The 23,031-nt window shown below is 39.7% G+C and overlaps 1 protein-coding gene across 2 annotated transcripts in view; it reads right to left on the reverse strand.

Moving 5' to 3' along the window:
• Positions 1-23,031, reverse strand: part of ITGB3BP (integrin subunit beta 3 binding protein) — a 56,647-nt gene that overhangs the window by 16,920 nt on the left and 16,696 nt on the right. For both annotated transcript variants that reach the window (XM_070403360.1, XM_070403362.1), the window contains exons 3-4: positions 19,922-20,057; positions 7,463-7,529 (exon numbers count right to left, since the gene is read on the reverse strand). In XM_070403360.1, the coding sequence (XP_070259461.1) occupies positions 7,463-7,529; positions 19,922-20,057 (203 nt within the window). The remainder of the gene's footprint in view (positions 1-7,462; positions 7,530-19,921; positions 20,058-23,031) is intronic.

A 23,031-nucleotide genomic window follows, 5' to 3' on the forward strand; every position in this document is an offset into this window, starting at 1 on the left:
TTTTTTCAAAGTGGGTAGAGATGTAAATGCTTCTCCTCCATTCTTTCATTCCTTTACAAGACAATCTATATTATCAACCATCCTGTCTTTTAGAGTTTTGCTTTTCCTCATTCCCACTGAGGAGGAGAAAAGATTGTAGACCTAAGAAATGTCTAAACTTGTAGAGAATTTTTATTAAGCGTTTATTTGAGCCACACTGGCAACATGTTGGGAAGCCTGATCTCAAATGCTCCCGGAGAATGACAGTTTTCTTGTTTCTTTTACACATTTGGAATTAAGGGGGGAACGTGAAAAAGATTACATAAAGGTGGGAGAAAAGTATAGGATAGTTAATAAGATTATGTGCTCCCTTTTGGGTGGGTAAACTTTCAAGGGGTCTGGAAAAGAGGACTGTTCCACAGTTCAAAGGTGTGTTAACCCAGATACACAAAAATAGCAGACTGGGCTGGATTAAAAATCTTTTACTAGAGAAGTTACAGTCCTGGGGCATGATGACCCACTATGACCTGCCCAGTCAGGAATTTATGATCAGATCAACCTGTAAGGTTACTTTCAGTCAGATTTATTACAGAGCCCCTTTTTCGTCTACAAGATGTAGTTGGCTTATTCCATTCTCCACTATACCAGTTTGAGAACATGAATAGACCATCATTTCCTTATTTACCTAGATCTAAGCCTATGAATCAGTGTTACAAGGTGATTTTTTTAAAATAAAAAAGTGTTATGGCTTTAATATATTCCAGTGTGAAAAAGATACAAAGGCACTCTCAAAGAAAACTTCACTTGCAATCCTACTTCTCGAACATATCTCTAGTTAGCATTTTAACATTCTGGAAAAATCCTTAGTTGTTTTTTTTAAAAAAAATTTCTATAACTTTATATCATACTTCCTTCATATAACATTACATATATATAATTTTGGGCACATCATCCATGGCTATAATTTTGAAAGTTATAATTTGGGGTCATTTACAGTTTTTTTTTAATTGAAATATATTTGACATGTGTAAATTTAAAGTATACAACATGTTAATTTGATAGATTTATATGTTTTAACTAGAGACCAGGTACACGGATTTGTGCACTGGTGGGGGTCCCTAGGCCTGGCCTGCGGGCATCGACTGAAACCAGCAGTCCTACAGCCCCTGAGGGATGTAGTAGTGCTAAAGCGGCAGGCAGCCAGGGAGGAGCCTGAGCCTGGGCTGGCGCTGCACTGCACCGCTCCTGCTCATCCCAGTCCTGCTGCGCCGACTGCTGCCAACACTCCATAGGCTCGCTGCCGCTCTGCTGCAGTCTCTGCGTCCATCCTAGGGCAATACTGGCACGCCCATGACCAAGAAGTGGCTGCAGGCTCACGTCCCGACGTGGGTCCCAGTCTGGATGGGGGAGGGGTGCACAGGGGGAGTCTCCACGGGATAGGCTTGGGCTGGCCACCGCAGCTGTACTCGCCAGCCATGAGCCCAGCGTCTGGCACCTGTTAGTCAGCTGAGCAGCGCTCTCACTGTGGGAGTGTACTGACCATCAGGGGGCAGCTCCTGCGTTGAGCATCTGCCCTCTGGTGGTCAGTGCACATCATAGCTACTGGACGACCAGTTGGTCAACCAGTCACTTAGGCTTTTGTATATGTAAACTAGAGGCCCGGTGCACAAAAATTTGTGCACTGGCGGGGGTGGGGGGTGTCCCTCAGCCCCACTTGTGCCTTCTCACAGTCTGGGACCCCTCGGGAGATAACGACCTGCTGGCTTAGGCCTGCTCCCGGGTGGCAGAGGGCAGGCCCAATCCCTAGGTGCAGCCCCTGGTCGGGCTCAGAGCAGGGCCGATTGGGGGGTTGGGGCGCCGCCCCGTCACCTCAAGGCAGGGTCGATGGGGAGGTTGCCGCGCCACCCCGTCACGCACAGAGCAGGGCCGATCAGGGGATTGGGGTGCCGCCCCTGTCACCCACAGAGCAGGGCTGATCAGGGGGTTGGGGCACTCCCCCCTGTCACACTCAGGGCAGGGCCGATGGGGAGGTTGGGCGCCTTCCCCTGTCACGAAAAGAGCAGGGCGGATAGGGGAACAGAGCAGGGCGGATAGGGAGGTTGTGGCCCCTCCCCCTGTCACACACAGAGTCGCAGGGTGATCAGGGGGTTTGGGCTCTGCCCCGTCACGCTACTCCAGGGGCCAGGAGGCCTCGCGGCTCCGCTGATCCCAGTGCTGGGAGGCCTCGTGGCTCCGCTGATCCCAGTGCTAGGAGGCCTCGCTGCTCCGCTGATCCCGGTGCTGGGAGGCATATTACCCTTTTACTATATAGGATAGAGGCCTGGTGCACGGGTGGGGGCCGGCTGGTTTGCCCTGAAGGGTGTCCTGGATCAGGGTGGGGGTCCCACTTGGGTGTCTGGCCAGCCTGGGTGAGGGGATGATGGCTGTTTGCAGCTGGTCACACTCCCTTCAGGGTGGGGGTCCCACTTGGGTGCCTGGCCAGCCTGGATTAGAGGATGATGGCTGTTTGCAGCTGGTCACACCCCCTTCAGGGTGGGGGTCCCCACTGGGGTGCCTGGCCAGTCTGGGTGAGGGGCTGAGGGCCGTTTTCAGGCTGGCGGGCGACTGAAGCTCCCAACCTGTCCTTTTTTTCATTTTTTTTTTATTCTTGGATTTATTTACCTTCTATGGCTGTCACTGGAACTGAGAGCCGGCTTTCTCTCTGAGGCTCAGCTCCAGCTCTGAGACCTGGGCTGCTGAAAGCAGGTATCTGGTTTGTTTGGGTTCTATAGTCGAAACACTGTTTCAACTCCAGCTCTGAGGCCCGGCTGGCTGAAAGCAGTTTTCTGGGTTTTTTTAGCTTCTATAATTGTAACAATGCTTCTTAAACTGCAAGCTCAGAGGCCGGCAGCGGCAGGCGGGGAACGTTGGCTTCTTCCGTCACTGAAGCAAGCAAGCCTCCTGTTCGCTTCAAGCTGCCTGGCTGCCGGCCGCCATCTTGGTTGGCAGTTAAGTTGCATATCTCGCTGATTAGCCAATGGGAAGGGTAGCGGAGGTACAGCTAATTACCATGTTTCTCTATTATTATATAGGATAAGATTGCCATTGTAGTGATAATTAACACCTCTATCATCCAATAAAAGCCTAATATGCTAAGTGTCCGGTCGTCCAGTTAGCCGCTCAACCAATCAAAGTGTAATAAGCTAATGATATGCTAAAGCTGCTCAACTGCTTGCTATGACGTGCACTGACCACCAGGGGGCGGACAGTCGACCAGTCAACCAGTCGCTATGATGTGCACTGACCACCAGGGGGCAGATGCTCTGACTGGTAGGTTAGCTTGCTGCTGGGGTCCGGCTGATGGGAACTGAGCAAGATGGGCTGGACATGCCCTGGAGCCCTCCCACGGTCCCTCCCTGGCTGGCCAACCTCCCACGTCCCACTCAGGCCCCAATCATGCACCGGTGGGGTCCCTTGGCCTGGCCTGCGCCCTCTCGCAATCCGGGACCCCTCAGGAGATGTCAGAGAGCCGGTTTTGGCCTGATCCCGCAGGCCAGGCTGATGGACCCCACTGGTGCACGAATTTGTGCACCGGGCCTCCAGTGTTACATAATTATCATTTTTTCTTAGTGATTGGAATAATTAAGCTCTAGACTTAGCACTTTTGAAGATTATATTAACAAATATTGTTGCCTATATTCACTATGCATTTAGGACCTATTTGTTACTTGTCTCAAGTTTCAGACCCTTAGACAACATCTACTCTATCCCCCATGCTCCATCCCCTGGCAACCAATATTTTATTCTGTCCTTTTGAGTGATTTTTTTTTTAAGATTCTACATACAGACAGGTTACGTCGGACTCGACATACGTCATTTCATGGTTATGTCACCATCTCCCATTTATTTATAAAAAAAAAAAGTTCCGTCATTTTGATGTATGTACATATATGTACTTTATGTTTTTTATTATTTATTTACCACAAGTAAAGGTCAGGAATTGTTATCTTTCTTTTAGATTTTTTTTTTACTGTTTCATTTCATTACTGCTGTGTATGTGCTCCATGTCAGTGACATAGGCGCTTATGTAGGTGGGTTCTGACTTACGGCAAAAATCACGTTACGTCGAGCCATAGGAACGGATCTCCAACGTAATCCTAGGACCTACTGTATAAGTAATATCATACAGTATTTGTCTTTCTCCACCTGACTTATGCCACATATCATAATGTCTTTGATCTCTACCCATATAGTTTCATATGAATTTGAGGACAGGCTTTTCCATTTTTGGAAAAAATGATGGAATTTTGATAGTGATTATAATAAATCTGTAGATTCATATTGGGTGGAGGTAGTAACATCTATTTTTTTAAAAAAAATATTTTTTTGATTTCAGAGAGGAAGGGGGAGGGGGAGAGAGAGAGAGAGAGAAACATCAATGATGACAATCATTGATCAGCTGGCTCCTGCATGCTCCCTCCTGGGGATCAAGCCTACCACCTGGGCATGTGCCCTGACCAGGAATTGAACCATGACCTCTTGGTTCATAGTTCGACACTCAACCACCGAGCCACACTGGCAGGGCATAACATCTTAATGATATTAAATGTTCCTACCCACAAACACAAAATGTCTTTCCATTTGTTTAGATCTTCTGTAATTTCTCTCAGCAATGCTTTGTAATTTCAAGTGTATAAGTCTTTCATCTCTTTAGCTACATTTATTCTTAGGTATTTTATTCTTTTAGGTGCTATGTAAATGGAATTGCTTCTTTAATTTCCTTTTCAAACTGTTCTGCATGTACACTGAAATACAACTGACTTTTGTGTGTTGATCTTATACCCTGTAATTTTGCTGAGTTTATTATATCTCGTATCTTCTTGTGAATTCTTTGGGATGACCTATATATATAGATAGGATCATGTCCTTTGCAAATAGAGTTTTATTTCTTCCTTTCCAATTGCTACTTGAAAGCTCACTGATATAGGAGCTATTCTCCTTTTTTTTCTTTTTTTTTGCTTTAAAACTTGAAATTTATTTCAGTTTTTGTGCAATGATACAAAATTACATCAAGTGGCATTCATAAAAGCTCAGTAAAACATTAGGTACTAAAAAATACTTATTAGACCAAATAAGCTTTAAAAAAATTAGAGTTAAGTTACAAAAGCTGAAAATATAAAAAAATTCAAAAACAGTGGCAATCTACTATTGGGTAAACAAAAAAGAAGGGAAACAATGTCAACAATCAATCATTTATCTAACACGGTAGATTTCTGAATTAAAGGAATATCTATCAGAGTGTGAGGAGGCTGGTTGTGTTGGCAGGTGGAAACTACTCAGCTCAGACATGACCCCTTAACAGAGGAGTTTCTAACTTGGGATATTTAGGAAATTCACATGTGGCTTGTGGAACTAGCTGAGTTGAAATTCAGTCTTGGCACCGGATATACAGTTAAATTAAACCTGAAAATCTCTTCCCAGGATCCTTACTTAAGCAAGGCCATGCCAAACACAACCTTCCTTGCAAGAGTTTTCAGCAAATAGCTGTGCATAGGAGCTATTCTGAAAAAATGTGAGCTGTAAGTAAATTGATAGGTTCAGAAAAAGAAAGAAGAAAAAAAACACACTATAAAAAGTTAGATTAAGTGGAGCTGTTTTAGGGGGAAAGCAGCAGGTAATTCTGGCTTGCTTACATGGTATCACTCTTGTCCAAAAACATTTCCTCCTTCATTGCCTCTTTTCACTTCTAAGTTTGTTATACTTCATACTATTGTATTAGATAGTCATTTGGTTTAGCAGTTAAGTGCTTTCAAATACAAGATTATATAGGATTCAGAAAGTCTTAATTGCCATCAGCTTTCCTGTATGTCCTTTTGTACAAATTGAGATTTTTAAAAAAATACAAGTGGTTTTTAAAAATTGATTTCTAGACAGATAAGAAGGGAGAGGGAGAGAGAGATAGAAACATTAATGAGAGAGAAATATCAACATCAAACGGCTGCATCCTGCACGTCCTGCACTGGGCATCAAGCCTACAACCCAGACACGTGTCCTGACTAACTGGGAATCAAACCGGTGACCTCTTGGTGCATGGGTCGACGCTAAACCACTGGGCAACACTGGCTGGGCCTGAGGTTGTTTTTTTTACTCTGTACCTATATTGTTTATTTTTAAATATAGTAAGTTAAAAAATGCTTTTCTCATAATATCAAGTTGAGATAGATTTCACTGAGGAAATGGGAACTTTGATTAGGGTAAGGAAAGAGTAGTAATTTACAACAAAAATGTTTTGGGATAGGGCACATGGAAATATTTGGAGTTGGGGGGAACGTGGCTAGGGAAAGCAGCTAGGAAAAGCAAATAAAGGGGTACAGTGATAAATGTAGGAGATGCCAAACAAGGGGACTTCTTTGAGAACTTCTTCCCTGCATCACTATTGTACTCTAAATGGCACTCACTTTCTATTTTTTTAAAGCAGTTTAGCTACATTTCGTAAAAAAATTGACTTGTGACCCTGACCTGGGGGTATAACTACAAATTACAACACTATTTATATGAAAAATTCATTCTGAGTTCCACTAAATGATTTAAAAACATTTTGAAACATTACCCACAACCCATTTCTAAGATGAAGAAGGTATCCTATATAATAAAGAGCTAATATGCTAATTAGACTGGACGGTGGAATGACCTTCCGGAACGACCAGTGGGTGGGGGATGGGGCCACAAGCCAGCTGGGGCCGCGAGGGCTGAGGCAGCCGGGGCTGTGAAGGCCTACTCTTGCACGATTTTCGTGCATCAGGCCTCTAGTATTAACATAAGACCATCATCTCACAATGGGTAGAAACTTCATTTTTCTCATGTCTATCCACCCATCATATTGTGTGGCACACAGAAGATACAGCTAAAAGGGTAAATGAGCTGAACATATGAACTACTTTGAAAATTTAATCCCTGTTCTTAATTCAATTTTTCTAGCCTCAGTGAACAAATATTCTTTCCCGAATACATAGGCAGTAGCTTTCTACAGATAATGACTTCATCCAAGGCATCATTGGCAGTCCAATATGAATATGGTTGGTTGCTGGCATGTTGCCTTCTAGGTTCCTCTAGATCCCTTACTCTGCTGGCTTCACTGTATTCTTAGCTCTTGAACCAGCTATTTGGTAGGCACTGTGTTCCCAGACAACATAAATCTATAAGTCTGATTTATGTAAATCTGAAAAGAGTGTGTTCCTCAGTTTTACCTTAAGCTGGTCTCTTATATATAGGCTGGGAAAACTGGGCTCAATGAGTATTAAAATTAAGGTATCATATATCACCATCATATGAACATTGTAAAACACATCACAAATAAAGTATTTTACTTCTTTAAGAAAGAATACTTCAACTCAGGTATGACTATTTATTAATGTCTGCAAAGAAATAATTTCTCTTAAATTATCACTAACAAATATGATCCTTTTCTTTCAAGACGTGTATATTATTTCAAAAATAAACTTACTCATCGTCTTTTGTCGTAGATTTATTTCTCTTGGTTAAACTGAGATGATTCAATTTTTTTTTCTTTCCTATACATGTACAATAAAAAGAAGAACGTAAGGGGAAAATTGTCAAATTTTATATAAAATTTTGATCACCAAATTTTAAATAAAACGGTAGACAAATGAAAGTAGGAAAAGAAAAAGTATCCTGAAATTTGCTATGAGAAAAAAATTCACTATTAAGGATAACTTCCCAATAATTATTTTATGTTTTTCATTTCTTATTATTCTATTTTTTATCCATGATGACATTATATAGAGAAAAACAATTGTTTGAAAAAATGTCCACTAGGGCTTAGTATATTGAAGAGAAAACTAAGTTATCCTTCATATGTGTGCAGGGTTAAATTATGTTTGATTTCATAGCTCTAGTAGAACATGATGTTTACACTTATTAGAGGTCAAGTAAATGATTGTTTAATGAGCTAACCATTTAGTTGTTTGTTTATAGTACTTTATAGTACAATATACACTATATATTTTAAAAATACTTGATGTATAACAAGTATTTGAGGACACATTAGCATAAATATTCTCAGTGTCTTACATATGTGGCCTTTGATAAATGTTTACTGAATGAATAAATAAGCAAATTAATGAATAATCCAAACTCTTTACTTCTAAGGACAAATAGAAAAGTGAAATCATTTTCTAAATGTATAAATGATGACACCCCCCGCTCCCCCCACACACACTATTACATATTTTTATATAGTTACATTTGTTCAATAATTGGCACAGGAACTATTATTTACTCAATGTTTTCATTATTTTTCTAAAAATTTGTTTGATACAATGTATGGTGAAAAACTATCTGACTCGCCAACAGAAATATAATGTGTCACTTAAATTTTTAAAAAGGAGTAATAGGTGAAATAAATTTTAATATTCCACTTAACCCAAAATACCGAAAATATAATTTTAACATAGAATATAAAATGACTAGAGATAATTATAATTAATATTCTTTTCTCACACTAAATCTTTGATATGTGGTGTGTACTTTACACTTATGCACATCTCAATTCAGATGCGCTACATTCTAAATGCTCTATATCTACATGTACTGAACAGTATAGCTGTAGGCGAACACTGTTGAAGGATCCAATACTTCCCAATGAAATCAAATATACAGGTAAAGTGAAGCAATTTTTTTAAATTTTCAAATGTAATTTATTAACATATTAAGAAATATATTGTCTGGAACAGACTTTCCAATACTGGTTTATCTTTTTTCTTCATTTAATTTTTATTTCATTAATCTTACTTGCTCCTATTACTAGGGGGAAACGTATTTAAAATATATTTTCTATGCTCTGGTATTTATAATTTTATTGAGTAAGATCATTCAGAAACTGATTAATAATAATTTCCACATTTGTTCCTTTGAATGTATGCTTTCTCTCAAAAAATTATATCGTAACTAAGTTGTCATTTCAAAATAGACTTTAATACCAAAAAATAAAACTTATGATTTAGAAATTTTGCTAAAGTACTAATTACCTCCTTTGTTTAACTTTTCATTATATGACTTGTCTGTATCCTTAAATTCCAAACAGAATAAATGAATATGGTTAAGAGTTTATTTAATGAAGGATAGAAGGGTAAAAAGGTAACATTTATGATTTTGGAGAACTTTGAGGAAATAAGTCTATTAAAATCTGTCTCTCTAAAGAAAAAATTAAGCTGGAAATGTATGTTTTGTAGAAAATCACTTGTATCAAGTGAAAATCCATGATACATATTAAACTTTATTTAGAAAATTAATATTAACTAATTTCCTGAATTTTGTACTGTGCTGTCTACATTCAATAAAGCTCCCCAATTAAATATTAAAATTAATCTGTTCTTGCCCTGGCCGGGTAGCTCAGTTGGTTAGAGCTTTGTTCCTATATACCAAGGTTGCGGGTTCAATCCCTGATCAGGACACATATAAGAATCAGCTAATGAATGCATAAATAAGTAGAACAACAAATTGATGTCTCTCTCTCTCTCTCTCTCTCTCTCTCTCCTTCTCTTACTCTCCTTTCCAATGTCTTTCTAAAGTCAATAAATACAAATTTTAAAAAAGTCCTGGCCAGTGTGACTCAGTTAAGCATCATCCCATGCACTGAATGGTCACTGGTTGGATTCCTGGTCAGGGCACATGTCCAAGTTTCAGGCTCCATTCCCAGTAAGGGGTGTGCAGGAGGCAGCCAATGGATGTTTCTTTCTCTCATCTATGTTTTGTTGTTTTTTTCTCTCTCTCCCTCCCTCTCTCACTCCCTTTCCTTTCCTCTCTTTCTAAAAAAAAAAAATAAACAAAGCACACACACACACAAAAAACAACCCTCAATAAAAACATATTTAAAAAAATAAATAAAATAAATTATTCTGTCCTTTTAACTTGTAATTAATTTTCACATTTTAGCACCAGTCAGTAATGTTAGGTGAGAAATAGTAAAAGAATGCGTTAAGTTTTCACCAATTGTTCAATACCTTTCTAAACATTTTTATTATTATAAGAGGATCAATCAAATCTCATCCTATAAAATGTAATCAACAGCATTAATCTTAATCTTGTCATGGAAAAGCTTATGTTTATGATATATATTTCCAATTGTTAAATAGGAAGAGTATTAATGTCACAAAGAATAACACCTGGATCAGTTATCAAAGACTTGAGTAGACTCTAATACAGTGGTTCTCAACCTTGGCTGCACATTAGAATCACCTGGGAATCTTTTTAAAATCCTGATTTCTGGGCCTCATCCTCCAGAAATTCTGTTTCTTTGCTATGGGGTGGGGCCACAACATTAGTAATAAAGAAACAGAATTTCTGGAGGATGAGGCCCAGAAATCAGGATTTTAAAAAGATTCCCAGGTGATTCTAATGTGCAGCCAACGTTGAGAACCACTGCTCTAATATATCATTAAGAGTCTTCTAGTTAATTAATAATTACTTTCCTTTATTTCATTCCATTCTGTTAGCAATGAACATACGCTAAAGGGCTGTGGATTCTATACGGTCTTTTTCTTGCTAGGTAATAAACAGTTATATCACCTGTGTACTTGATTCCCTTTAAATGTAACTTTGCAAAACACTGGTAATAAACATGCCATCACTAAATCTGGATTCCATTCAAAATTGTATTTGGACTTTCCAGTAAGGCTCCAGGGAGCCTTTTCACTAACTAATGAAGATAGCTTTCAACAGATCATAACATTCAGAAATACAACCAATGATGATGATGATAATGGCTAATATATAATGTTTTTAGGAGTAGGCACTGTTTTAAATGTTATGAATATTAACTAATCAATCTGTACAACTATAAGGCAGTCACTCTTATTCTCATTTTACAGATGAGGAAATAGAGGCACAGAATGGTTACATAATTTATCCAAGTCCCTAAAGTTAGTAGATGGCAGTCAGGATCTAAACCCAGCTACCTGGCTACAAAGGCTGTGCTCCTAACCACAATGCTATGCTTATTTACTAATAGATTAAAGTTCAAACAGGTTTAGGCTAGTATCATGATGCTACTAGATAGATACACATACTTTATAGCATCATTTGATTCCAAATCAAAAGTTATGACTTGAGAAAAACCTTGATTGACCCAGAAAGATTCAAATTATTTGTGTAAGGTGTCACTACTAGTTAGCAACTTTTTTCTAGGACAGTTTGCCAGATCAAATTGGAGTTTGTAGGCTATGAGGCAAATGGAGTCCTGTTATTATTTTAATTAATCAAATTAATATTAGTAAACAAGTGTGGAGAGTGAAGAATCTTTTAGAGAATCAATTCATGAAAAAATAACAATGTAAATGGCACTTTTTAAATTCAAAATACCTTTACTGAGTCCCATAAAAGAAAACATAGTATTTTAAAAATATTACCTATATTATTGAATAGAAAGGTACCAATGAGAATATTGGAATTGCATTTTATATGCTAAAACATTAATATTTGAGAAGCAACAGAATGATAAGTTTTAAAATCTTTCATCCAAATTAGATTATGGGTCACATTAAGAAACATTTGGCGCACATATCTCAAATTGCTAATCATATAGTTAAACTGATATTAGTTTATCAGCTCTTTTGAAATATGTATCATGTGTTCCTTCTTCCACTTAAAAAAATCAGTCTTGCCAGAGACTACCATTTGATCAGTCTTTTCAAAAAACCTTCTTTTAATTTTGTTGCTTTTCTTTATTATTGACTGTTTTCTATTAATAATCTCTGTTCATATCTACCACTAGAGGCCCGGTGCACTAAATTCGTGCACTGGGAGAGGTGTCCCTCAGCCCAGCCTGCACCCTCTCCAATCTGGGACCCCTGGAGGGATGTCCGACTGCCATATGTCCACTGCAGTTGGACATCCCTCTCACAATCCGGGACTGCTGGCTCCTAACCGCTTGCCTGCCTGATTGCCCCTAACTGCTTCTGCCTGCCAGCCTGATCACCCCCTAACCACTCCCCTGCCGGCCTGATTAACACCTAACTGCTCCCCTGACGGCCCGATTGCCCCCAACTGCCCTCCCCTGCCAGCCTGGTCGCCCCAACTATCCTCCCCTGCCAGCCTAATCTCACCCCCAACTGCCCTCTCCTGCTGGCCTGATCTCGCCCAAAACTGCCCTGCCCTGCTGGCCTGATGGCCCCCAACTGCCCTCCCCTGGCAGCCTAGTCACCCCCAACTGCCCTCCCCTGCCAGCATGATCTTGCCTCTAACTGCTCTCCCCTGCCGGCCTGATCTTGCCCCCAACTGCCCTTCCCTGCCAGCCTGATCACCCCTAACTGCCTTGCCTCCTGATCACCCCTAACTGCCCTCCCCTGCCGGCCTGATCTCGCCCCAAACTGCCCTCCTCTACCAGCCAATTTAGTTCTGATTGGTCAGTTTCTATGTCAGTCATTGTCAAAAGCTCCGCCTCCTAGGAAGCCATTGGCTCCCCATACTTCACCCAGGTTTGGTTCTGATTGGTCAGTTTGTATGCCAGTCAGCATCTCTGGGCCTATCAATGGGGCATGATCAGAAAAGTGGAGGCCTGGAGAGAAATGGAGGCGTGGCTGCTGACCAAGCCCAGAGCTAAAGAGAGAGGCAAGTGCTGATCAACAGCTGCCACAGAAGCTACAGATCAGACCCTGCTTCTCTTTTCAGGCCTCTCTCTGAGCCTGATTCACAGCCCCCTCAGCAGTCAGTGCTGGGTCACCATGCCTGCAGCCATGGCAACCCAGCGCTGACTGCAGGACTGACTTCTGGTTGATGGAGCCTCCTGGTCCTTGCAGATGTGAAGGACCCAGAGTTTTTATATATTAGAACTAGAGGCCCGGTGCACAAAAATTTGTGCACTCGGGGGAGAGGGGGGTCCCTCAGCCCGGCCTGTGCCCTCTCACAGTCTGGGACCCCTCAGGAGATAATGACCTGCTGGCTTAGGCCTGCTCCCGGGTGGCAGAGGGCAGGCCCAATCCCTAGGTGCAGCCCCTGGTCGGGCTCAGAGCAGGGCCGATTGGGGAGTTGGGGCGCCGCCCCCTGTCATGCACAGAGCAGGGCAGATCAGGAGGTTGTGATGCCACCCCTAGTCACGCTCAATGTAGGGCCGATTGGGGGGTTGGGGCACCTCCCCCTGTCACACTCAAGGCAGGGTTGATGGGGAGGTTGCTGCACCACCCCCTGTCACGCACAGAGCAGGGCCGATCAGGGGTCTGGGGCGCTGCCCCCTGTCACTCACAGAGCAGGGCCCATCAGGAGGGTTGGGGCTCCGTACTCTGTCATGCACAGAGCAGGGTTGATGAGGGGGTTGAGGAGCTCCCGCCTGTCACGCACAGAGCAGGGCCCATCAGGGGGTTGGGGAGCTCCCCCCTGTCATGCACAGAGCAGGGCCCATCAGGGGGTTGAGGAGCTCCCCCCTATCACTCACAGAGTAGGGCCAATAGGGGAGTTGGGGCACTGCCCCCTGTCACACACAGAGCAGGGTGGATCAGGGGGTTGGGGCGCTGCCCTCTATCACCCACAGAACAGGGCCGATCAGGGGGTTGGGGCGCCGCCACTGTCACACTCAGTGAAGAGGTTATGGCTCTACCCCGTCACACATAGAGCAGGGCCCGTGGAGGGGTGGGGGGGAGTTGGAGCGCCTCACCCTGTCACACACAGAGCAGGGCCGATCAGGGGGTTGGGGAGCTCCCCCCATCAGGCACAGAGCAGGGCTGATCAGGGGGTTGGGGAGCCTTCCCCTGTCACGAACAGAGCAGGGCTGATAGGGAGGTGGTGGCCCCGCCCCCTGTCACACACAGAGCCGCAGGGCGATCAGGGGGTTTGGGCGCTGCCCCGTCATGCTGATCCCGGTGCCGGGAGGCATATTACCCTTTTACTATATAGGATAGAGGCCTGGTGCATGAGTGGGGGTGCACAGGCTGGTTTGCCCTGAAGGGTGTCCTGGTTCAGGGTGGGGGTCCCCAATGGGGTGCCTGGCCAGTCTGGGTGAGGGGCTGAGGGCCGTTTTCAGGCTGGCGGGTGACTGAAGCTCCCAACCTGCCCTTTTTTTCTTTTTATTCTGGGCCAGCTTTAGCTCTGAGGCTCGGCTCCAGCTGAAAGCAGGTTTCCAGCCTTTGTTTACCTTCTGCATTTGAAACAATGTTGCGGTCCTGCTGGCTGAAGCCTGGCTGACTAAAGCAGGTTTCTGGGGTTTGGTTTAGCTTCTTTATTTGTTACAATGTTTCTTAGAGTTGCAGCTCAGAGGCCGGCAAGGCAGGCGGGGGGGGGGGGGGGGGGGGGAGCTTGGCTTCCTCCGTCACTGAAGCAAGCAAGCCTTCCTGTTCGCGTCAGCTGCCTGGCTGCCGGCCGCCATCTTGGTTGGCAGTTAATTTGCATATCTCCCTGATTAGCCAATGGGAAGGGTAGCGGAGGTACGGCTAATTACCATGTTTCTCTTTTATTAGATAGGAGGATTATTATTTCCTTTCATCTACTTTTTCAGGTTTGTTCTATTGTTCTCTACCTTTCTGAGTTGAATGATTGTCTCCTTTTTTTCAATTATTCTTCCTTTTTAAATATATGTATTATAAGTATAAAAACTGTTTTGACATAATGCAATATTTAGGTATAAAATTTTTTTCTAAGTGTTGACGTGTTTTCATTATCATTCAATGCCTAAATATTTTATACTTTACATTATGATTTTTCTTTTGTTAAAAAATACATTTTTATTGATTTCAGAGAAGAAGGGAGAGGGAGAGAGAGATAGAAACATCAATGATGAGAATCATTGATTGGCTGCCTCCTGCACACCCCCTACTGGGGATCGAGTCCGCAACCTAGGTTGTGCCCTTGACTGGAATCAACCTGGGGCACTTCAGTTCGCAGGCTGATGCTCTATCCAGTGAGCCAAACCAGCGAGGGCTGATTTTTCTGGTCAATAAATTATTTACGAGTTTTTTGGTTTCCAAACACATGTGCTAAAATTTTTAGAGGGCAGCCTTTTTATTATTGATTCCTAATGGTATGAAATTTTGATCAGAGGGAATGTGATCTGTGTAACAGCAATTTTTAGTATGATGAGACTTCTTTGTGACTCCAAACTACTTATGTTTTTGTAAAAGTTCTGTGTGCTTTATTTTTTTGTTAATCCTCAGCCAAGGATATTTTTCCCATTGATTTTTAGAGAGAGTAGAAGTGGGGTGAGGGTGGGGGAGGGGCGGGTGGGGGTGAGGCCAGAAGGGAGAGAGAGAGAAAGAGAAACATCAATGTGAGAGAGACATATCAATTGGTTGCCTCATGCATGCACTGGACCATGGCCGGAGACTGAACCTGCAACCCAGGTACGTGCCCTTGACAGGGAATTGAACCTGAGACCCTCTGATGTGAAGGTGACACTTTAACCAAGAAGCCACACTGGCCAGGGCTATATGCTTTATTATATGTGGGTATTATCTTTGTTTGATCATTAGATTAAGATTGCTAGTTGGGTTCAAACTTTTTATCCATTCTATCAGCTTTGAAGAGAGGAAAAAAATCTCCTACTATGGTTAGGGATTTGTAAATTTCTTCTTGTAAGGCTGTCTTTTTGTCTTTTTAGAGTTTTTGTTTTACGTGCAGAAGTTCAGCATTTTCTGGTATTGCATCTTTCTTTCTCTAATAATGTAAAGATTTCTATTATCTTCAATAAAGCCTTTTTGCCTTAAAGTCTGTTTTAGTCTATATTAATATTCTTATATCAACTATTAGCTTCTTTTAAAAGCTAATGTTTGCTTTGTTTTCTTTTTCTGTTCCATTTACATTTAATTGTCCTATGTCTTAAAATCTAAATAATAATATTAATAAAAATAGCTAAAATATGTATTGAAACTTACTGTATGCCAGGCACTATTCTAAATTCTTTTCTGTATTAAATAATTTAATTCTTGTAATAATCCTGACAATTTCCCCACTTTATAAGGAAGCAAACAAAAACACAATTAAAAAGTCAATTTACAGATTTTCCAACTGCTCCCTGAAAATTACAAGGACCTTAAATCACCAACTCCTTTCTGCTCCCTCATCTATCTTCTATGCTATTATGAAATATTATTTGTTTTTAACTCACCACCCATCATATTGTTTGTCTTTTGCTTTATAGTCAGCACATTTGTATTCATATTTTAGTCATTAAGTTTACAATTAAGAATTACTAATTTGTTTGCTAATTAATTTTTCACCAGTATGCTTTGCATTCCATTCCTTTACCTGAGGTTTGGTTTGCTTCTTATACAGTACATTCTTCAGTAATCCTTTCAAGGGAGTATCTGTTAATGGTAATTCTTAGACTTTATCTGAATATACCTTTATTTCATCTTCACTTCCTGAATAAAAAAATCAGCTGTGATTTTAGGCTGGTATTATTATTCCATTTCCTGCTGTAATGATGAGAAGTCTACTATCTGTCTGTCATTCCCTTGTAGGTAATTTGTCTTTTCTCTGGTTGCTTTTAAAATTTTCTCTTTGTCTTTAATGCTCTAGAGTTCAGCATGATATGATTAGGTATGGATTTGTTTTAGTTCATCCTGCTCAGACTAAGCATACTACACTAATCTGAAAATTCCCATTTTTCCTTAATTATGAAAAACTGATGGACACAGACAATAGTGTGGTGAAGGCCTGGTTAGGGAGCGGGAGTAGAAAGGAGGGGGGTAAAGGGGCAAAAAAAGGGGACATCTGAATACTCTCAACAATAAAGATAGATAAAAAACTGAGAATTCCATAGAGCCTTTGTTTTATATGGGTTAGATCTATCAATCTTTACCATATAATAAATTAAAATAGAGAACATTAAAAAAAAAAACAAAACAAAACGGATAGTCCTTATATCTTATAATACTGGTTCTGCCCCATTCTCTCTACTTCCTCCTTGTGGAACTCCTATTTGACATAGGTCGGAGCTTCTTCCTCTATCATTTTTCTGCATTGTTTGATCGTCTTCTCTTTATATCTCTGTGATGTTACACTGTTGCAGTATGGGTGATTTCTATAGATCTATTATGCAACTTACAAGTACTCACTTTAACTATACAGATTTATTGTTTATCCCGCTACCTTAATTATCTAAAAATAAGTCTGATGCATTCTTGGGAGAAAAGGAGAAAAAAATGTACCATTCTTCCTCTCCTCTGAAAAGCAAAACAGTTTAGAGAAATTTGCTAAGGGGGAAGGGAGGGCAGCAATAAAATGACACTCACATACATATATAATACATATGTATATGTATATATGTAATGATAAATAAATGAATATGTATGTTGTAGGGAGCGGCTATAGGGTTAAGCCTCGGACTGACCTGTTGGCAAAGCCACAAACAAGTCCCAGCTTAGAGGGCACAGCCCTCTTAGCATAATTAAGCTTGACCTTATAAGCTCCCTAGATCCTTCCTAGGTAGCTAATGGGCTGCCAAAACAAGTGAAACTCACAAGAACACTGTAACTATGGTGACCACTACCTTGTTTACCTCTGGCTATAAAATAAAGGCTCAGCTTGCTGTGTGTATCTCTCTCTGTGGCCACAGCCAGGCACAGGAGATCCACCTAGACCAGTGACGGCGAACCTTTTGAGCTCAGCGTGCCAGCATTTTGAAAAACCCTAACTTAACTCTGGTGCCACGTTACATATAGAAACTTTTTGATATTTGCAACCATAGTAAAACAAAGATTTATATTTTTGATATTTATTTTATATATTTAAATGCCATTTAACAAAGAAAACTCAACCAAAAAAATGAGTTCGCGTGTCACCTCTGACACGCGTGTCATAGGTTCGCCATCACTGACCTAGACCCAGCTTATTCTCTTTATCTGTCTTTTCTTTAATCCTTCGCCACCCCCCATCAGGCTAACCGAACCCTTGGCTGTGTTGGCACAGCACCGTATGTGTGTTTATATCTTAAATGTATGAGGTGGAATCGGTCACCTCATTTTTGGCCCATGCAGAGTAAGTAGAGGGATGACGTAGAATCAGATTTTTCCTCATAACTACAAATAGATTTACATTTAATATTAAGTCATCTGTTGACATACAACATGGTTCAGATGTATATAGAATGTACATATCAATACCTGGAGCAAGAGTATTCCAGACTGAGAGAACTGTAAGTACAATGACCTTGTGGTGGAAAGTGGCTCAGCATGATTAACGAATAGCAAGAAAGAATAGCTAAAGTAGTGTAAACTTGGGAAGGTTAGTAGAAAATGAGGCAGGTGATATGCTCAGGTATTAGATGATGTATGGCCTTAAAAGTCATAATAAGGTTTTGAATTATATCCCAAGTATGATAGGAAGTGAGTAGTACTTCAAATGTCCTTGAAAATGTTAGATAAAAGTGTGTATTAAAATTGTACCTTATGTTTTGTATAATATTTAAAAAGTGAGGATTGTTAATAGAAGTTATGACTTCATTTGGAACTTAATTTACTTCATAAGAGTCAGGTTTTCTTATTTCTAAAATATGTATAAGATGACATAATCTGATATAAGAGCCTAGACAGAATTCTCCTACTTTGAGACTTCTGTATGTGAGATACATATAACAGAGTATATAAACCACAGTTTTAATGAATAATTATAGTGAACCAGTGTAGCCACAAGATAGACTAAGAAATAGAATATAACCAGCTCCCCAGGAAACCTTGCTATATGACTTTTAAAAAAAGAGCTTACTTAGTACTATAATCTGTGATAATTATCCACTTAAATGTCAACTGGAATCATGTGACCAGTCTTTTTATAGGCAAAAGGAATGTTCCCTTAAGTCCATATTTAATTTCAATATGGAAATTAAATACAGATCCACTTAAAATCTATTCACATTTCAGTATAGAGAAGTGCCATCTCTAAGACACTAATTTTTATTTTTAAACATAAGTTATATCAAGTGTATAAAAAACAACTATAGAACTTGAAGAAAATGTATACATCTTCATATATTTTTGTGAAAGCAAATCTAACAGTGATAGTTTTAAGATAAAAAGCATTTGATTAAAGTAAAATAAATGTCACTTAAAAGTTTAAGATCTCATTATGGGTTTCATTACAACAAATTAGGTAAAATGAGAAGACTTCTTTGTTTCTGTGTAGCTTCTAGTATATGCTTAGCACTCAATAAATGTGAAACAATAAAATATGAATTAGGCTAATCACAGCATATCTTAAATATATTTTATTAAATTTGAGCCTACTTAAAATTTTATATTATAGAAACTTGACATGCCACTGATTCATAACCTTTTCCAGTATTAAAAATTAAACCTATGAAATCTAGAGTTCTATATCTTTTAAATAAACATTTAGCAGTAAACTACCAAAGAAGAAAAAATATGTATGGTAAAATGTAAACTAACAATACTTTAAAATAAAAAAATTAATATTAAATTAGGTTATTATCTTATGGAAAATTCTACAAACCTTTTGCAAATTCATTTAAAATAGTAAAAAAAAAAGAGAAGGGAATGAAATATAATAAATAAAGGCAGCTATATAAAGATACACAAAATGTGAATAAAACTAAATGGACAACATGTATAAAAATAACATTTAGAAGTATCATTCTTAAACTGTATAGTGCAGCGGTACCTGAATTATGTGCCCTTTAATTTATGCACATGATGGATAGCTTGTTAAGAGGCATATCTGTAACCATTATAATTGATAGTAGCTGAAGGCAGTCAGGCCATAATTTCTATTTAATGGATGGAATAGAAAGGGAACAAAGTCTGCAGCAGCATTTTAAAATAAGTGCCTAGAAAGTTTACATTTATGTCCAAAGTAATACCTATATTCTAGCCTTTTCTATGTTGAATTCTTTAAGAAGAAAAAAATCAGCTGCAGCAATATTCATGTATTATTAAATCAAAATTTTGATTTAACCAATAACCTGAAAAATATTACAGTAAGTGGGAAAGAATGTTTAACTAACCATTTGTAGGTCCATTTTTGTGCTCTTGTTCTTTAGAGCCTGTGGGAGAAGCATATGGGCTCAATCGACAAGTTCCAGTTGATGGAGAATAATTTGTAAAACCTCTCTTCCTTGTGATTCTTGAAGGCTCAAATGACTGCAAATAAACATTAATTTGGGAAAAAATATTTATGTTTAGTTATAGATCTTTGAAAATATCTTTGAAAACTCAGAAAATTTAAACAATACACCTTTTCTTATTCTTTCTTTTGGATTTTAGGTATAGTCAATTATTACCTACAAAGTGCACACTATTTTTCAAGTTATGTAGATATATTAGGTCTCCACACTAACTAGGCATCTCAATTTGCTATTTATAAAATTTTAACATTAAAAGTTTATTATCTTCTAGATACTATTTCCAAACAAGCTAGAGATAGAGGTAGCTGACTCTCCCAATTATATCCTGACTTTTGCTGTCAGTTGAACCAGAAGTAATAATGGGGCCAGGCCAGGGAAACTCTCAGATGTCGTAATAAATCCCACAAGGAAATCCTAGGAAGGATCAGTAATGTCCTAAACCTTCACACAGTTGCTCTGTCACAGTGTCTTGTCTTATTGATAACCAAAATAATGTTCAAACAATTGAGTATGGAATTTCAGGTATTTGAGAATTTGGCCTATCTTACACAAATCCTCACTGCAGCTCCCTCCTCTGTGTTCTCATACTTACTATTGGAGCTAGCAAATTTTTAAGTTTCTGTTTGCCCCACTAAAATTTGAGTTCTTGAAAATAAATATCATTTCTTCATGTTTGTACCCTAGGGCTCAAAACTGTGTGATGAATAAATGACTTAAAAGGAACAGTCCAACAATATGCAGATGATGTATCATAGAATTATACACCAAAAACCTATATAATTTTATTAACCAATGTCACCCCAATAAATTCAATAGAAGAAAAAAAAAGAACAGTCAAATAAATTTGGCCAAGCCACTCTACACATTCATTCTTTAGTTGATTCATCCAATATTAAATGGCACCTGCAGTCCCAGTATCTAGATTATGTACATTTGGGCCTTAGCCCTCTCGTTCTTATCTTCCCTGGGACTTAGTCTTTGGTTTAGGTCCCTATTCATGATCCACTTCTTCCAAATACCATTACCACACTATTAACTGCTTGCTCTTCTTAATTCCCTTTGAACTTGTTTTCTATAATGCTTACTAATCACCCAGCACTTGCTAACTAATGTATACAAAGAAAGAGAATAAATTGTTCTGGCCTCAGATAGTAAGGTTGTATGTGTGCTAAAGAAACTAAGGGGAGAGAGAAAATCAAAGTGGGCTGCAGTAATCTCACAGAACAATTCTTGTGAGAGTAAAGGGTGAGGCTTAGATAAATGAAAATAAAATTATGAAAGACCTGAAATCTAGATGTGAAACAGACATAATAGGGTAGATTTGGGGGGTAAAGGAAAGGTCTGAAGGCTCATGAGAGGTTGCCACTGTAGAATTGAACTTAGCTTGGTAGCTGTCTTGAAAGTTATATAATTCTCCACTGTCAACTATTCTTTATTTTTAAGACACCATGGCAGAAATAGTGGCTGTGTCACATTTTTCAATAATCTTGGTATTAGTTCCCAAATCTGTAGTATCAACTTTACTTTACAGTTAAGATTTTAAATGATAAATACTTTCTATTGAGGGAACAAAAGCATTCCATTCTTTATTTTATGTACCCATAGTAGCCACAAGTGTAACCAATATCTTTTTAAAAAATCAAACTATAATATCAAGTTATAACTCTAACACAATCTTTTTTGTAGGGTGAAAGGGTTTTAAGTTTCTTTATCAGGTGGTTATTATTACCTCTCCATCTTGAGTTTTCACCTGTTTATATGTATTCAGTCATAAACTATGACATTTATCCAATCCTACCCTACTTTTCCAAGAATTTATTGTCCAGAACTATTTCACTGTGTATGTACAAGAAATGAAAGTCACTACCCTAATGTACATTTATGTCAATCTGTTTTCCTATTTTCACCAAAAAATTATTTTTTCCAATTGCCAAATATCTAAACATTGTAACTGTAGATCATACATTTCTCCTTGAAAACAATTTTCTAGCTTTCATAAAATAAGTCTTTGTGTGTGCACGTGTGGGTGTATTTTTTTTCTTCCCTCACCTTAAGAATACTGAGGTGCCTCTTTTTTCCTTTTTAGTATCTGTGTTGGTTAAAAGGAAAAATACCTGTTTACAATTATTATATAGAGAGTAATACATACTATCCCACTAAATATTCTTCAGTAAATAATTTTTATAAATCTGCCTACTGATATACACGAAGGCATATTTTACTTCTGTAAGTCTCCCCTCTCTGAAAGTTGTATCAAGATCCTCTTTTAAAACTTAAAGATGCTTAAAAGTGACCCTAGAATTGATCTGAGACTGCATTCTGCCACCCCCCAAATGTTGAAGGACATGGCCTACTGATTAGTATCCCACAACAGGAAGAGTTAAGAAGACTGGTGTTTGTAAGCTGTTTCTAGTGTTTTTTCCATACAAACTACTTGTCTTGGCTCATGCTGCAAACTTTCTTAAAATCTTTCAAACAAGCAGCATCTGGCCTTGGAGAGCCTTGTATCTCTTGCTAAGAGGCCCTAGGCCCAGCACTAGGCAGCCAGCCTTGGTTCATGGCTTGGCTCTCCTGGGCACTTCCAAGTCCAGCACAACTAGCAGCTCTCTGCAGATCTCTTTGTAGCTCATGCCAGGTGGCCCCAGGCAGGGCACACTCAGTGACTGACCTTGGCCTGCACCTCCCAGGAGGCCCCAGAACCAGGGCACCCAGTGGACAGCTTCAGACCATGCCAAATAACCACCCAACTACCTCCACAAGCAACACACTCAAGGGGTGGACTCAGGGAGCATTTGAGATCTTGCTCCCTGGCATGTGTCATCGGTTTGGCTCAAATAAACTCTTATAAAAATTCTCCACAGGTTTGGCAACAACATTTACTTGGTAACTGGCAGTAATCTGAAGAAGCCCAACCAGGACCATCCCATGGACCTGGATATGGTGCTAGGTACAAGCAAGGTCCCATTGTGCCCCACTGGCTCCTTGCTTTG

Source organism: Myotis yumanensis, unplaced genomic scaffold, assembly GCF_028538775.1.
Source record: "Myotis yumanensis isolate MYYU_CA2020_CCGP unplaced genomic scaffold, mMyoYum1.0.hap1 SCAF_2, whole genome shotgun sequence".
NCBI classification, from domain to species: Eukaryota; Metazoa; Chordata; class Mammalia; order Chiroptera; family Vespertilionidae; genus Myotis; species Myotis yumanensis.